Source organism: Macaca thibetana, chromosome 7 (genome assembly GCF_024542745.1).
Source record: "Macaca thibetana thibetana isolate TM-01 chromosome 7, ASM2454274v1, whole genome shotgun sequence".
NCBI classification, from domain to species: Eukaryota; Metazoa; Chordata; class Mammalia; order Primates; family Cercopithecidae; genus Macaca; species Macaca thibetana.
In genome coordinates this window covers 19,121,078-19,138,126 of record NC_065584.1, presented here as the reverse complement: position 1 = coordinate 19,138,126, position 17,049 = coordinate 19,121,078, and the positions used below count along the sequence as shown (strand labels likewise).

Sequence of the window (17,049 nt, the reverse complement as noted above, 5' to 3'; positions counted from 1 at the left end):
AAATGCTCAGCATAGTTTATCTGACTCATGATAAGCACTCAACAAATGGTAGACATGAAGGAACCAAAAAACAAAAGTGATAGAATATGTTTTCCTGCCTTATAAAAACAATATAAGCTTTTGGTTGGACACCATGGTTCACGCCTGTAATCCCATCACCTTTGGAGGCCAAAGAGGGAGAATCGCTTGAGACCAGGAGTTAGAGACTAGCCTGGGCAACACAGCGAGACCTCATCTCTATAAAATAAAATAAATAATAAATATAAATTTAAAAACAATATAAAGTTTTAATTTTCACTAGTCTGTACCCAATTTACCCAACTGGGTAAATAGAATCTCAGAGTAAAACTGCAAGTATTTCTATGAAATGAACTTTGGATTTTCCAGATTACAGATTTTAAGGAATTAAAGGCAGGGATTGTACAATATGGACCAACTTACTATCTTTAAGATACAAATTAGAACACAGAATACTATAAAGGAAATTAAAATCACCTGTAGTTTCATTGTTCAGAGTCAGTTACTATTAGTACATTGCTATATATCCTTTCCATCTTTCTTCACATTCCAAGATTTCCACAAATGAATAGTATCTTTTTTTATATCAGCAAAAAACCCAACATTATAAAAAACTATTGAAATTTGCTTAGATACTGGTATTTTAGGAATTTTGGTACAAAACTAGAGTCAAAACAAAGATCTATATTTTTCATAAGAAAAAGCCCTACAGGCCGGGCACAGTGGGCTCACCGCTGGAATCCCAGCACTCTGGGAGGCAGGCAGATAGCCTGAGCCCAAGAGTTTGAGACTAGCCTGGGCAACATGGCGAAACTGTCTCTACAAAAAATACAAAAATTAGCCAGGCATGGTGGCATTAGCCTGTAGTCCTAGCTACTCAGGAAGCTGGGATGGGAGGATCACTTCAGCCTGGGATGTCAAGGCTGCAGTGTGTGGTGACTATACCACTGTACTCTAGCCTGGGCAACAGAGTGAGACCTTGTCTCACAGTAAATAAATTAACCAATAAATTGCCCTGGAAAGCACAGCTCAAATTAAAAATTCATATCAAAACAAAGAATGGCCTCCATATGGCACAAAAAGGGTCACACATTTTTAAGCATTTTATAGTAGGCCATCATTATAGGCATTATATTCTGGAAATTTCGTTTTGAAGAAAGTGGCTTACTGAAAAGGACTGTTGCATTCCGATGGTATTTTTTTTTCTAGGAAGGGAATTATTTCCATTTTTTAATGAGACCTTGGTATAGACTTGTGAACAATTTAACTGCTGTAAGTACTAAAAAAATATATCACCAACAGGAGTCACAGAAAACATACAAAAAGAGGTAAGAAAAATACCTAAATACCACAGGATGCCTTCCATTCTTGTGTTTCACAAAGATACCTTCAAGACACGCTCCAATGGATATGTCACTTCCTTGGCTATCCTAAAAGGAGAAAGCAAAAGAAGAAACACCCAGGAAGCAGATGCAGAGGAACTGCTGCTACAGAGTTCCCCGGACTGGCTTCCCAGATGCAGGAAGTTCAGAAGACCTACAGAGTAACCACGCAGGAAGACAAAAGTCTGAATGAGATCTATGATCTTATAGATATGTATAAAAATGGAAAAAGTTTGGCCCTCCTTAGGAACTCTATTTCAAGACCATTTCAAAGTATGAACCGCAAAATGGGAATGCGTTTTACCACAAAATTTTGGTCACCAGGACCTCGGCTTTTAAGTTTCCAGAGTTTTGCATGTCCTCAGCCTTTGCACATAAGGACATCTTTGGATTTCCCCACGATTTTCTCAAATTCGTGAGCCTAACTTTAAAGAACCCCAGCCACCGAGCCACACTTACCTTAGCAGGGTAGCTCTCTTCTCCATAGCCATCCATTCTCTCTACCTCCTGCATGTACAGCATTTCAGCATCAGGAGCTGCGAGCCCTCTGCAACCCAAAAGAAGCAAGATTGTTCACAAAGCAAGCTTAAAATGGTTTAAAATAAAGCTTTTCTTAAAACCTATGTATCAATTTAGCATAGCACATTACAAACATTTCAAGTTTCTAAGCATCTATAATTGGTTATATCAATCTGTTGATATTTACTGAAAATCAGTATGTGTAAAGCACTGTACTGAATGCTGAGAGTATCACATGAGATCCTGCTCTCTATACTTAAGGCAGATGACTGGGAAGGTAGGGGATAAAAAAACTTCCTAAAAAAATCTTCAGGTGAAATCTTGAACTTTTCTTAAATCACCAAGTAATTGCTTATTATCCCAAATATCAGGGCTGGGCACGGTGACTCATGCCTATAACCCCAGCACCTTGGGAAGCCAAGGAGAAAGGACCACCTGAGGCCAGCAGTTTGAGACCAGCCTGGGCAACATAGTGAGACCTTGTCACTACAAAAAAAAAAAAAAAAGTTTAAATTAGCCCGGCATGGTGGTGCACATCTATAGTCCCAGCTGCTTGGAAGGTTGAGGCGGGAAGACTGCTTGAACCCAGGAGTTCAAGGATGCAGTGAGCTATGATTGCTCTACTGCACGCCAGTCTGGGCAACAAAAAAAACACAAAAAAACAAAAACAAAAACAACAAAATATCAGGCATTACTGAGAATTATGTGCTAAATGTCGAATGCAGGGAATAAGGGTATAAGAAGGCTACATGAAAACCCCTTTTCGCTCAGGTGAGTGGAGTGCAGCACTACTAGGATGGGCAGGAAGGCAGTGTGGGTACAGGAGGAGTGCCCAAGTGCATGCAGACTTGGATCTCCAGCCTCATCTTCCGATGCTCCCCTCTGTGCTCAAGGCACCCACACTGCAGCCATCCCAAACTCTGCATCTCTTCAGATAGAGTATGTTCCCTAGCCCCTCTGGGCTTTTGCACATGAGAATCCCTCTTCTTGGTATGCCTGTGACTCACTTGTGGATCTGGCCAATCCCTAATATCCTTCAAGACTCTGTCTATGTATCATTTCCTCTGGGTCACCTTCTGGGATTCCCCAATGCCCCAACTCTGTGCAGTCTCAATACATTCCACCCATACCCCTCTAACTGCACTCATTATCTTCTTATATGTATTATCATTACTATAGTGGGTTGTCCTGCCAGCCCTCATATTGCAGGGCTGGGAATGCACGCTTAGAAGACAAGAAATTATTCTATTTATCTTTGTGCCATAGCATCCAGCACTCTTGCTCTGCCTAATACAGAGTAAGAACACTAAGCTTTTTTTTTAAGGAAATGCACAAATGAATAAATGGAAGTGACAAAAGGCAGGGCAATGTGTGCCTGAGGGATCAATTAAGCTAGAAAAGAAATGGTTCATGTGGACAGCAGAAGGTAAAGCTGGGAAGGCAGGATTTAACCAATTTATGGGAGGCCTTTAATCCCAGAGTAATGAACTCAGGCTAGCAGGAAGCATGAAAATACCCACAAGCACGTGGAAGGAGAAGGAGAGGCGTAAGAGGAAAGTGATATGCTAGGGAGATTAATCTTTTGTGAGCCACTATGTGGATTTGAGTGGAGAGAGACTAGAGGCAAAAGGTTATTTTATTTGGAAGGTGATAAGCAATAGGTTCTAACAAAACTGACCTGCTTTCAATTCCCACCTTTACCACATGTAGAGGTAACTAAATCTTTTTTTTTTTTTTTTTTTTTTTTTTGCTCTGTCACCAGGCTGGAGTGCAGTGGCACGATCTCAGCTCACTGCAATCTCTGCCTCCCGGGTTCAAGCAAATCCCCTGCCTCAGCCTTCTGAGTAGCTGAGACTACCGGTGTATGCCACAACATCTGGCTAATTTTTTGTATTTTAGTGGAGACAGGGTTTCATCATGTTTGCCAGGATGGTCTCGATCTCCTGACTTCGTGATCTGCCCCCCTCAGCCTCCCAAAGTGCTGGGATTATAGGCATGAGCCACCGCTCCCGGCCAGAGATAACTAAATCTTTTTGAGTTTGGTTTCCCCATCTGTAAGATGGAGATAATAATGTTTATCTTAATGAGTAGTTATAAGAATTTAATGATAGAGTACAGATAGTCCTCAACTTATGATGGTTCAACTGAATGACTTTTCAACTTTACAATGGTACAAAGGTGATACAAATTCAGTAGGAACTGTACTTCGAGGACCCGTACAACTATTCTGTTTTTCACTTTCAGTACTGTATTCAACAAATTATATGAGATATTCAACATTATAAAATATATTACAGGCTTTGTGTTAGATGATTTTGCCCAACCGTATGCTGATGTAAGTGTTCTGAGAACAGGTAGGGTAGGCTAGGCTAAGCTATGATGTTCAGCAGGATTGGTCTATTAAATACATCTTGACTTACAGTATTTTCAACTTACTATGGGTTTATCAGGACTTAACCCCACCCTAAGTCAAGGAACATCTGTATGTGGAACTGTGTGGTAGTTGGTTTAGAATGAAACCTAGCATTCTCTAGAAGAGTATTTTTTCTTACAGGCAACACAGAGATTCACCATGAAAGAATGTCAATATGTACAAGTATACAAAGGTATGCAGAAGCATAGTTCAGAGTACTAAGCACCATAGTTCTTAGCGTAGTTCCCCAGATGACAGACACAGCTTCCATAGGTATACAGAGGGAAGTAACCCTGGACTTGCTAAGCTGTATCATAAAAGAAAACAAATCATCCTAATTTTACATTAACCTATACAGGATGAGGTTATCAAATAAACCTTTACTATACACAATAAAAAATGGGCACCCTTCAATGACTGGCTGCTTTCAACTTCCTCAGTGTCCTCACTGGTAAAAAAGGACAATAAATGAGTAATATGGGTAAGTGCTTACTTAGAACAGCACATGGCACATAGTGAGTACTATGTAAATGTTGGCTACTTGTAATAGCAGTGGCAGTAATGTTCCAAATACAGTTGGGCAAATACATATTAATCATATAAATTAAATATTTAATTGAATATTTCAAATTCAAGCAAACATTGGTTCTATGCTATTTCCATGTCTTATTTCTTAGAGTTACCTGTATTTCTGATGTAGTAAGGCCACTTTTTGGGTTGCTTCTTCCAATACTTTTTCATCTTGTAACCATCCCTGAAGAAAACACACAGTGGTAAGTATGTGAAAATTCACCCAAATTTCTTAGAAAGACTCATGGCCATTGACTGTTAATGACTCTTGTCACTATCTGGCAAAATTATGACTACTGTTAATATATGGGAGCTTTGCTTACATAGGTAATCACCTTTCTAAGGAATTAAGTGGCTTCTTCACAGGAGCCAAAAAACAAAAACAAAAAAAAACTTGGCCCACCTTCTCAATTCATCCCTGGGAAAGTTTCAGCTAAGTTACTTCAAGTTGGTGACAGTAGTCAGCCAGTCCTGAGCCCAGCAAAATAAAAACATCTTGTGTGTTCTCTGGCTGGCTGTGCAGACACTCAGAAGAGCATGCCACACCTTCCTTAGTTGTTGCAATGCAGTTTCCATGTCCCTTCCATCAGTAATGACTTTATAAAAGTAGAAGGCAGTGTCTTCGTCATCTACTTTTTAAATTGCTGATGAGAAGTGACATTCATTCCTCAATATAATTTTGTAAGGTCTCAAACCTTCAGTTAAAAGCAAAACCTGCGCCTTCCTGAGAAGCTGAAAATGAATCCTTCTTTTTAAACTCACATTCAAATACAAAACAAATATCTCCAGGCACAGTGCAGTCACTATAGACCCTTCAGTTTCTGTGGGTTCACAAGGACCAAGATGACTACAACGGAGAAAGCAGTCACACTTGAGATGTTTATAAGAGGGAATTTTTTTTTATAATCCTATTCCTGACAGTAAGTCTATCATACAGATTTCATTTCAGGGATTATTAAGGGTATATAAATGAACTGTTTGTTTTAAAAAGCCCAGTGTCAAAAGAAGTCTTACCACAGGAAACAAGGCAAATTTCTGAAGAAAGTCCTGGGATTCATACTGATCAAAGTCACCAAAATCAGCTATATAGAATGACAAAAACTCACGTTAATTATATTTAAATTTCATTGCAAAATATGTGCAACAAAATTCAACATGCAGTATATATAGATGGTATGCTAATATTTCAGAAGTCAAGTTTTTTATAACTATAAAAAGTATATTTTAAAAGTATCTTTTTAAAAATGTTAATTAGGTAGACATGAGTCTTGGCTTGGAAAAATGCCTATGAATTAAATAAAAAACAAGTTGCAAGCTATATGTAATATGATCTCATTTTTATAGTTAAAATGCAAACAAAACCTACCCTGTAATCATATATGCTTGCTTATGTACAGAAAAATGTCAAGGAGAAACCAAATTGTCAACAGTAGTGATGAAATGGACTTAGACCACTTGAATATATTACAGCAAGATATATTTGTTTTGAAATTTTTAATTTTTTAAAAAAATTGACAATTCAGCAAAATGTTTATGAAAAAGTAATTCTTAAAGCCAAAAAGGATACTTAAGAAAATCCAAAGTACCTTGAAAAGGAATGTGGCTCTATGTGCATCAGGCATTTGTTTAAAAATGATGCATGTCTCCATGCCTGCTAATAGCTGAAGGAGTTTTATTAATAATTATTCTGATTAAATTTCACTCCCAAGGTGAAATGCCAGTAATTGTTTGAAATAATGCCCTGTCAGAAACCTTCCCGGCCAGGCACAGTGGCTCACACCTATAATCCCAGCACTTCAGTAAGCCAAGGAGGGAGGATAGCTTGAGCCCAAGAGATAGCAAGACCCTATCTCTACAGAAAAGTTTAAAAATTAGCCAGGCATGGTAGCGCACACCTGTAGTCACAGCTACTTGGGAGGCTCAGGTGGGAGGTTCACTTGAGCCCAGTAGGTTCTGGCTGCAGTGCGCCACGATCACATCACTGCACTCAAGCCTGGGCAACAGAGTAAGACTGTCTCCAGAAAAAAGAAAATACACACGTACATGTAAATACATGTATATTAGACATGTAAAAATCAAAAAAATAATTCAAAAATGCTGGTGAAATGCAGAATCTTTATTTATATATGTACATTTTAAAGATAAGGTCTTGCTATGTTGCCCAGGCTGGTCTCGAACTCCTGGACTCAAGCAATCTTCCCACGTTGGCCTCCCAAAGTGCTGGGATTAGAGGCATGAGACACCACACCCAGCCATCTTTATCTATTATGAATGATGATATTACTGCATAATCCAGGACAACCATTTAAGAAACCAAACAAGTGGGAGTGCGGTGAGGGATAAAAGACTATACATGGGGTAGAGCGTACACTGTTCAGGTGATGGGTACACCCAAATTTCAGAAATCACCACTAAAGAATTAATTCATGTAACCATGGCCAGGCACAGTGGCTCACACCTGTAATCCCAGCACTTTGGAAGGCTGAGGCAGGTGGATCACCTGAGGTCAGGAGTTTGAGACCAGCCTGGCCAACATGTTGAAACTCCATCTCTACTAAAAATACAAAAATTAGTTGGGTGTGTGGGGTGGCAGGTATCTGCAATCCCATGTACTCAGGAAGCTGAGGCAGGAGAATTGCTTGAACCCAGGAGGCGGAGGTTGCAGTGAGCCGAGATCGTGCCACTGCACTCCAGCCTGGTCCATAGAGCGAGACTCCATCTCAAAAAAAAAAGTAACTAAATAAATAAGAACTTATTCATGTAACCAAATACCACCTGTTCCCCAAAAACCTACTGAAATAAGTAAATAAGAAGAAACCACACAAAAGAAGTGTACTTAAACTATAAGTGAATATAACTCATCAAACTCACTGACTAGCATATCTTTCTTCTTAAAATATGACCTATTAGCAGATAAAGTCTTTGAACTAGATGAATACATAGCATAGTATTAATAAATGTATATGTATATAGTCATATGTCACTTAATGATGGGAATACGTTGAGAAAGGCATCATTAGGAGATGTGCAAACATCAGAGTATACTTACACAAACCTAGGTGGTGTAGCCTACTACACACCTAGGCTATACTGTATAGACTATTGCTCATAGAAGCCTATACCGCATGTTACTGTACTGAATACTGTAGGCAATTGTAACACAATGATATTTGTGTATCTAAACACAGAAAAGGTACACTAAAAATACAGTGTTATAATTTTATGGGACCACTGTCGTATATGAGGTCTTTTGTTGACTGAAACGTCATTTGGCATGTGATTGAATATATGTGTGTGTATACTTCTATTTATTGTACTGTTTGCTCTATTGACATATAACATGATTAACATCCAGAAGTCTCATATTTCATTGAGGTATTCCAAGTTCATTTTTTCCCAAAAGGAAGCCCCTTAGATAACAGAATACTTCGCTAATATATAAATACTACTAAAGATGTATATAGACAGTCAGTTAACTTAAAAATCCCTTGCTATTTTGTTGCAACACATTTTAATCTGATAGAACTATTTCATTATGAATTGATCTTATTTACCTTGAACAGCTAAGCCTGCTAGCTGAATTGCTTGTTCTAAGGTACAAGGAATACTTCCTTCCAAGATATCTTTCTTCAGTTGCAGATAATACTGATACCTATAAAAAAAATGTCAGTTTTATAAGGTCAATGTCAATATTATCTCATTGAGACATAATGCATTTAACCATAATTTGGTAGAGAAGCATAAACCAGCAAAACAAAACCTTAATCCTACTTTTTTTTTTTTTTTAGATACGGTCTCCCTCTGTTGCCCAGGGTCAAGTACAGTGGCATGATCACTGCTCACTGTAGCCTCGACCTCCCTAAGCTTAGGTGATCCTCGCACCTCAGCTTCCTGAGTAGCTGGGACTACAGATGCACACCACCATGCCTGGCAAATTTTTCTATTTTTTGTAGAGATGGAGTTTCACCATGTTGTCCAGGCTAGTCTCAAACTCCTGGGCTCAAGTAATCCTAGTGCTTGGATTCAAAATGCTGGGACTACAGACATGAACTACCATGCAGAGCCCCTAGATGGTTTCAAACAAGGATGACAAAGTCCTCAACCATATGACACTTACACATACACTTTAATCAATCTAATGAGTTACTTATCCTAGATTATAGTTATTTCAAAACTAAAACGATCCTATAAGACAATTAGTCATCTGCTCCATGTCCTGTAAAACAGTCTCTACAATTTCTTTTTAGTTGGAGAAATGGAAAGCCAGTGGCCAATCTTTACTTTAAAAGCTGACTAGTAACTTGGTAATATAAGATTTTGCTTACCTTGTTTGGTGGAAGTTCCCTAGCACTGGAAAGTAAAGCCAGAGAAAAATGATTTCTGATATTTCAGACCAGGTTGATATTACAGTATTTCTGATGAAATCCCTCAAAACAGCTGTTAAGATGCTTTCTTAATATCTGGTAATGTGGGTTTACTTCTGTTTACCACCCTGTTTGTACTTTCAATATATACGGCATCAGTTACCAGAACAAGGTTTAGAGTCAAGCAGACCTGAACTCTCCAAATTAGTAGCATGAACTTGGGCAAGTCATAATCTGTGAATTCAAATTCTATCACCAGTAAAATGAGGGTACCATCACCCCTTCACAGGACTGAACATATTCCAATAATAATATATGTAAACGACTAAGAGCATAGCCAGCAAACAGCAGCTGTATCAATCATGTACTTGAAGCCACTCACTTCTCCGTTTTGATAAAACTCTAGGGTGAAGATTTACTATTTCCTTTTATTTGTTTGCTCAACAGGTAATTACTGGGGTCTACTATATGTTAAGCATTATTCTAGATGCTGGGGATACAGTGCTAAATGGAGATCACAGACACTCTGCCAGAGCAGTCTATGGAGCCATCTGGAATCCAAAATGTCCTCCATATTCGGTACCTGTGAAGTGCAACCCAGTTACAGTTCATGTTTGAATTCCTCTGAGAGCCCACCCCTTTAATCATTTCATATGAGTCTTTATTTCAGCCACAGACATGTAAACCTCTGTTCTTTATTACCGAAGAACCTGACCAAAACACCATCCATTCAAATAAGAAGAATTTGGATCCACCTTTTCCCCTTCCACCTGCTAACAGCCAAACCCATTGATTTCCCTCCATTAGCTAATGGGATGCTGGCAGTTGTGGGATCCATTAGACAGAAAAACTTGAGATTTTCTATAAAGCACCTCTTTTCAAAAGCTTATCTGAGGAAGACTGTGTTTAGGGAAGTCTGTCTATTGAACATGCTATTCACAGATTCCATTCTAAATATTCTAGGCCTTTTCCTTAAATCAAAAACACTAGAAAGGGCCAGGTAAGGCGGCTCACACCTATAATCCCAGCACTTTGGGAGGCCAAGGCGGGCGGATCACTTGAGGTCAGGAGTTGGAGACCAGGCTGGCCAGCATGGTGAAACCCCATCTCTAGTAAAAATACAAAAATTAGCCAGGTGTGGTGGCACACGCCTGTAGTCCCAGCTACTTGGGAGGCTGAGGGAGGAGAATCACTTGAATCCAGGAAGCGGAGGTTGCAGTGAGCTGAGATGGCGCCATTGCACTCCAGCCTGGGCATCACAGAGAGACTCCGTCTCAAAACAAAAAACAAAAAACATGAAAAGCAATATACTTGAACCCAATTAATGTAGCCTTCCATAGCCTTACATTGTACTGTTATGAGAATTGATTCTTCCATAGTTGCTTTAACTTATTCATTTCTGGTTCAATGTCTTACATAAAATTATACCTGAAAGTTTCTGTTTAAATGATATACCAGGAAAATGTGTCATGCTTGCAAAGAGGTATGCTTCTTTGTGTTACATAATGAATGATGGAACTCAGATTTCTTCTTTTGCTTTGGCTGCCATTAAGCTCACAGCTAAAATCCAGGCATAGTCACAATCATCATTATCCCTCTTAATTGCTTTCTCCACTATTTAATAATAGCTACCTTTAAGTGATGAAGAGCTGGAGCTCAGAGATTAAGCAACATGCTCAAATGCATAGAGCTAGACTGAGATGGAGTTTGAATCCCCAGGTCTGAATGACCCAAAGGTTTTGTTCTTAACCACGACAAATCTACAGTTATAGATGTTTCTAGTATTTTTATTCATTTAGTATTTTACATGACAGTCCACAAAACACAATGGTTGAGAGCAAGGACTCAGGAGCCAGCCTGCTTGAGTCCCAATTCCAGTACATACTAGCAGTGTGACCTTGGGCAAGGTGTTCAACCCTTCTGTGTCTTGGTTTCCTCATCTACAAAATAGAGATAATAGCAACTACGTCATAGGATTTGTTATGAGAATTAAATTAATAAAATACTTGGGACAGTGTTTAATATACAGTAAAAAACCTAAGTGGTTGTTACTATATGTTATTGTATTATCCCTCAAATCCTTTAATGGAAGCAACTAGGGATGGGTGAATGGAAGGATGGATAGATGGATGGATACACAGACTGATAGTTTGTTTTTTTTTTTTGAGACAGCCTCTTGCTCTATAGTCCAGGCTGGAGTGCAGTGGCATAATCATGGCTCACTACAGCCTCAACCTCCTGGACTCAAGTGATCCTCAAGCCTCAGCCTCCTGAGTAGCTGGGACCACAGGTGTACACCACCACACCTGGCTAAATTGTTTTTAATTTTTTTATAGAAACAGGGTCTCTCTATGTCGCCCGGGCTGGTCTCAAACTCCTGAGCTCAAGCGATCCTCCCACCTCGGCCATCCAAAGTGCCTGGATTACAGGCATGAGCCACTACACCCAGCCATAATATGTTTTTCTTAAAGAAGTATTTACTGTAGGAGCAAATGGCCAAGAAATTTCACTTCAATGGCATTATCACTTTTTGCTAAAATTTCTATATATTGGTGGGGCTGAAGATGGCTTATAAATATGTTATTTCAATATTTTTGCAGGCCGGGTGCGGTGGCTCATGCCTGTAATCCCAGCACTTTGGGAGGCCAAGGAGGGTGGATCATGAGGTCAGGAGATTGAGATCATCGTAGCCAACATGGTGAAACCCCATCTCTACTAAAAATACAAAAATTAGTTGGGCATGGTGGTGAGCACCTGCAATCCCAGCTATTTCAGAGGCTGAGGCAGGAGAATCGCTTGAACCTGGGAGTCAGACGTTGCAGTGAGCCAAGATCACGCTACTGCACTCCAGCCTGGAAACCGAGCAACAAGAATGAAATAACAGGAAAAAAACAAAGCAGTAATAAAATGTAACACGTAGACCTGAATTCAAAACTGTCAGCCAAGGAATAAAAGAAATTGCACATTTTAATTCAAAAGCAAGTATTCCATAAACTTGCCGAAAGTAAAAATATGCTGATCAAATATTTTATCTAAATCTTTATCAAGTTACTGATCAACTTTCCAATATAAAATATTTCATACAATATATGACAAGAATTATATAATAAATTAGGTGACCACATTTTGCACAACAGAAATTCCAAATAATGTATGAAGAGGCAGCTTTTTCTCTTCATCTGTTTTTCTTAGACTAGCAATAGAAGACAATGTGTAGGCATCGGCATTTTTATTTTTTAAGTTTTATTTTGGAAATTCTGAAATATATGTATAGACATTAAGTATAGTGACCCCATCTCCTTATCATGGTGCCTCACCCATCAACCTTATGCCTACCACGTTTTCTCCATCCATCCTCTCCTGTGCCCCCCTCCACCACCAGTGTTTTACAGCAAATCCCAGACGTCATGCCACCTGTACTTCAGTACATACCCCTAAAAGGTAAGCTTTATTTTTTAAAAACGTAACTACATTTTTATCACACCCAACAAAATGAACATCTTTATACTGAGTACTCAATACCTGATTCATATGCAATTTTCATGATCACCTCAAAAATGCATTTTTACAATTTTCTTAAATTAGAATCCAAACAAGGTCTATGGATTACATTTAATGGATATTTCTAAATCTCTCTTGCTATAAAAAAGAAAGTTTTTATTCCCTTTTATTTTCATGTTATTAACAGAAATGGAGCCATTTGTCATGTAGAATTTCCTACCTTCTGGACTTTTGTGATTGTAGTCTCATGGGGTCATTTGGCAAGTTTACATGCTCTCACATTTTTCCTGAAAACTGATCATTAGATTTAGAGCAGCACTGTCTAAAAGAACATTCTACAGTGATATAAATTATCTGTATCTGCGCTGCCCAATATAGTAGCCATTAGCCACATGTGGCTATTCAGTACCTGAACTGTAGCTAGTGCAAGAAAAATTTTAATTGTATTAATTTCAATTAACTATAAATAGCCACATATAGCTAACAACTACCTTACTGAACAGTGCAGACTAGAGGCTTGCTTCGATACAAGTTCATTTTAGTCATTTAACCTGGTGGTGCCTGGTACTTCCGGATGCATCACATCAGAAGAAATGGTATTTGGTTGTCCCACTTACAGTGATGCTGACATTGCCCACTGAGTTCAGATGATGCCAGCCTGTTCCTTTTACCCAAAGGTTTTAGCCAATACTGATGATTGTTACCTCTTTATACAATCTATAAAGATAGGATAAACTTACTGCCATTCAGAATAATGTATTGTATTCTAGTAAGTTTCAAAGGTGACCAATGAGGTTATTTTTTTTAAGTATTATGAATTCGTGAATTTTAAAAGATATATTCGATGTGTTTCAATTCATGCAGTTGTATTCTTTTGTTTGTTTGTTTGTTTTATTTTGTTTGAGATGGGGTCTCACCGTCGTGCAGGCTGGAGTATAGTGGCTCAAACTCAGCTCACTGCAACCTCTGCCTCCCAGGTTCAAGCGATTCTCCTGCTTCAGCCTCCTGAGTACCTGGGATTACAGGCATGCACCACCACGCTCGGCTAATTTTTGTATTTTTAGTAGAGATGGTGTTTCACCATGTTGGCTAGGCTGGTCTCAAACTCCTGACCTCAAGTGATCCACCCACCTCGGCCTCCCAAAGTACTGGGATTACAGGCGTGAGTCACCGTGCCCAGCCTAGTTGGTCAAAATTATGATGGTCAAAATTTCCAAGCTTTGTGCAGTGGCAGTATCGTAGCCAGTGAGGTTCAAATGAGGCACAATTATTGATGACTGAAACAAAATTTCCTCTTTTGCAAGTAAGAACTCCAGGCACCAGAGTGTTTGTTTGCTCTGCCATGTGAGGACCCAGCCGGAAGTTCTGTAAGCCAGGAAGGGAGCCCTCATGAGACCTCAACTATGCTCAGATCTCCAAACTGAGAAAATACATCAGCTACTCAGTCTGTAATATTTTGTTATGGCAGCTCGCACTAAGATATATTCACAGGTCGTTTTTGCTAGATATATAATCATTGCCTCCTATTTCCTTTCCTTGAGGATGTTAAATGTTACTTTTTTGTCCGTTGGCATGAAGTGTTTTTCCAGAAGTCTGACACCAATCTTATTTTCTTAATTTTATAACAGCTTTAGTCTGGATGCCCAATTTCTGGTGACTCTGCAGAATGTGTTGGCACTGATTGCTCTGGACGGACCATGCCAGGTACACAGTACGTCTTTTCAATACAGAGCTTCAAGTCATTTCCCTTTCAAGGAAGTTTTTAAAATGTGTTATAGCTAGAATATAGAATTTGTTATATAGTTTTTGGAATTTGTTCTTTGCCAATGTTTTGACTTAGATCATACTGTTAGAAGAATGTTTTGGCTTTTTCCTTTAGGGAATCCTATTACATCTATTTTTTAATCTTCTATACTTTTATAGTTTCTATCATTTCAAAATTTCTAATTGTTTTTGCAGCTATTTTCATATTCACCTGTTACATAGCCAAATTATTCCCAAGCTTTTCTAATTCAGATTTAAATGGTTCTTTCATATCATCTGTTATTTTCTTAATTTTTAAAGTTCATTTTGTAGTATTAGGTGCCAGTTTTCTGCTGCTTTGTGGTCGTATTTTTCTGTTAAGTCTGCACTTTCTAAAGGTATATTAATCAGATTGTTGTTCTCCCCCTTTGTTTTCTTTTTTCTTTTTCGAGACAGAGTTTCATTCTTGTTGCCCAGGCTGGAATGCAGCAGTGCCAGCTCGGCTCACTGCAACCTCAGCCTCCTGAGTTCAAGCAATTCTCCTGCCTCAGCCTCCCGAGTAGCTGGGATTACAGGCGTGTGCCACCACACCTGGCTAATTTTGTATTTTTAGTAGAGACAGGGTTTCTCCATGTTGAGCAGGCTGATCTCGAACTCCCGACCTCAGATGATCTGCCCCCCCTCAGCCTCCCAAAGTGCGGGCATTACAGGTGTAAGCCACCACACCCGGCCCTCCTGCTTTGTTTTCTTACAATATCTTTGAGTGGGTTTTTTAAAACACCGTTTTTGAGGTATAATTGGCATACAAAGAAGCTGTTCAAATTTCAAGTTGACAATTTGGACACATGCATACATCCATGAAACCATCACTACAAGATGAGGAACATACCACCTGCAAAAGTTTCCTTGCACCCCTCATAATCTGTCTCTCCAATTCCTACCCTGTTCCTAGGAAACCACTCATCTGCTTTCTGACTATGGATGTGATAGACAGAACTCTGGATATCTTGGACCAAAAGGTAAACCTAGTGCATGGGAAGGACACACTGAGGATACTGGAGCACTAAGAGAAAGAGCGAGCGTCTGTGAAGACTCTGTGGAGCTGTCAGACAAGCTCTGCAAGGCTGACTTCTGAACTTGTCTCACAGAAGTCAATGATATTTAGGGTTTTTGTTATATATAGCTATACTTAATCCTTACTGATACAACTTCTCTATCAGGCGCTCCTATACCTAATCAATGAGCAATCCTACTGATTGACTCTAATAGGCCCATTCTCTCTCAATACAGCTAATGCCTTTCTGTTCAGTTCTATATTGTAAACCTACGCCTAGATTATGGCACAGGTATTCCTAAACTGGTCTCCTGCCTATAGTCTTGCCATCTCTGATCTACCTTCTATGATGGGTGATCTTTGTAAAATATAAATTTAATGATTCCATTAAATTTGAAAATCTCTTCCTCATTGTACCATGACTTTATTGCTATGCCTATTTTTTAAATCTCCTTTCTAAGTAATACCTGAAACTTCCTGAAGACATGTAATCATTTTGATTACTTCCCCTGCTTTGCAAAAACTATTCCCTCTAGAACATTTCTAAAGTCAATTTAAATGTCAGTCTCTCTACCTTTCCTGTTCAAGTTCCCCCTGCCCCACCCCTAGGAATCCACAGCTTTAATTAAAGCATTTATTATCATAGGATACTGTAACTATTTATATGAACTGTCAATTCCACCAGACTGTGAGCGGCTCCTCCAGGGTGGGATTAAAGCATATTCACCTCCCACTCTATTCAACACAGTTCTTAAGAGCGTATCTTCAGTAAATGTTTAAATGAGTTAAAGTGATCAGTTCAGGCTTTTTCCTTCTGGTTTCCATTTTCTCTTCATTATTTCTATCTCAGACTTTTACAGTCAGTTTGTGTTTATCCCTACCACTGGATCCTTACTGCTTTGACTTTCCATTCTCTCCTAATCATTAACTGGCAGACTCAAACAGCACTCCACAAACACGAGACAGTACCAGGTTCTCACTGTCCGCAAGGTACTGTGTAAGATATCATTAAGTAAAGCTAAAGAAAACATAGGCTTAAAACCTAGGAAAAAGATACCTGCAAAATCCTAATAATAGGGTATGACAATTACCATCTTAACACAAGTAGAATCAAATTCTAGGTCGTAAGCCAAAACTCATTCTGTCCTGGGGTCATAGATGCTTCATGGAGGAGGTACCTTCTGAACCACAACTCAGGAGGCAAACAGGATTCCAGTAAATACATGTGAGAGAAAGATCTAGGACACAAAGACGAAAGGGCATGCGATATGTTTCGGGCCCTTGAAGTAGCTCAGCTTGGCTCAAAAGTAACATTAAATAGGGTTAAAAAGATAAGGCAGTGATGGGATTCACAGAACTTTGAAAACCACGCTCAAGAACTCAAATTTTATTCCTTTTTTCGTTGTCTTCGGGGGAAAAAGAATAAGAACACTTAGTTCCTCTATTCTGCTCCTTAATATCATCTTCCCTTTCTGCTTTTGTCCC

At 39.0% G+C, this 17,049-nt stretch overlaps 1 protein-coding gene across 2 annotated transcripts in view; it reads right to left on the bottom strand.

Annotated features, from left to right (window-relative positions):
- Window positions 1–17,049, bottom strand: part of PTPN21 (protein tyrosine phosphatase non-receptor type 21) — a 90,317-nt gene that overhangs the window by 35,090 nt on the left and 38,178 nt on the right. For both annotated transcript variants that reach the window (XM_050798527.1, XM_050798528.1), the window contains 5 exons: window positions 8,457–8,554; window positions 5,917–5,984; window positions 5,016–5,086; window positions 1,860–1,947; window positions 1,360–1,448 (listed from right to left, as the gene is read on the bottom strand). In XM_050798527.1, coding sequence (XP_050654484.1) covers window positions 1,360–1,448; window positions 1,860–1,947; window positions 5,016–5,086; window positions 5,917–5,984; window positions 8,457–8,554 — 414 coding nt within the window. The remainder of the gene's footprint in view (window positions 1–1,359; window positions 1,449–1,859; window positions 1,948–5,015; window positions 5,087–5,916; window positions 5,985–8,456; window positions 8,555–17,049) is intronic.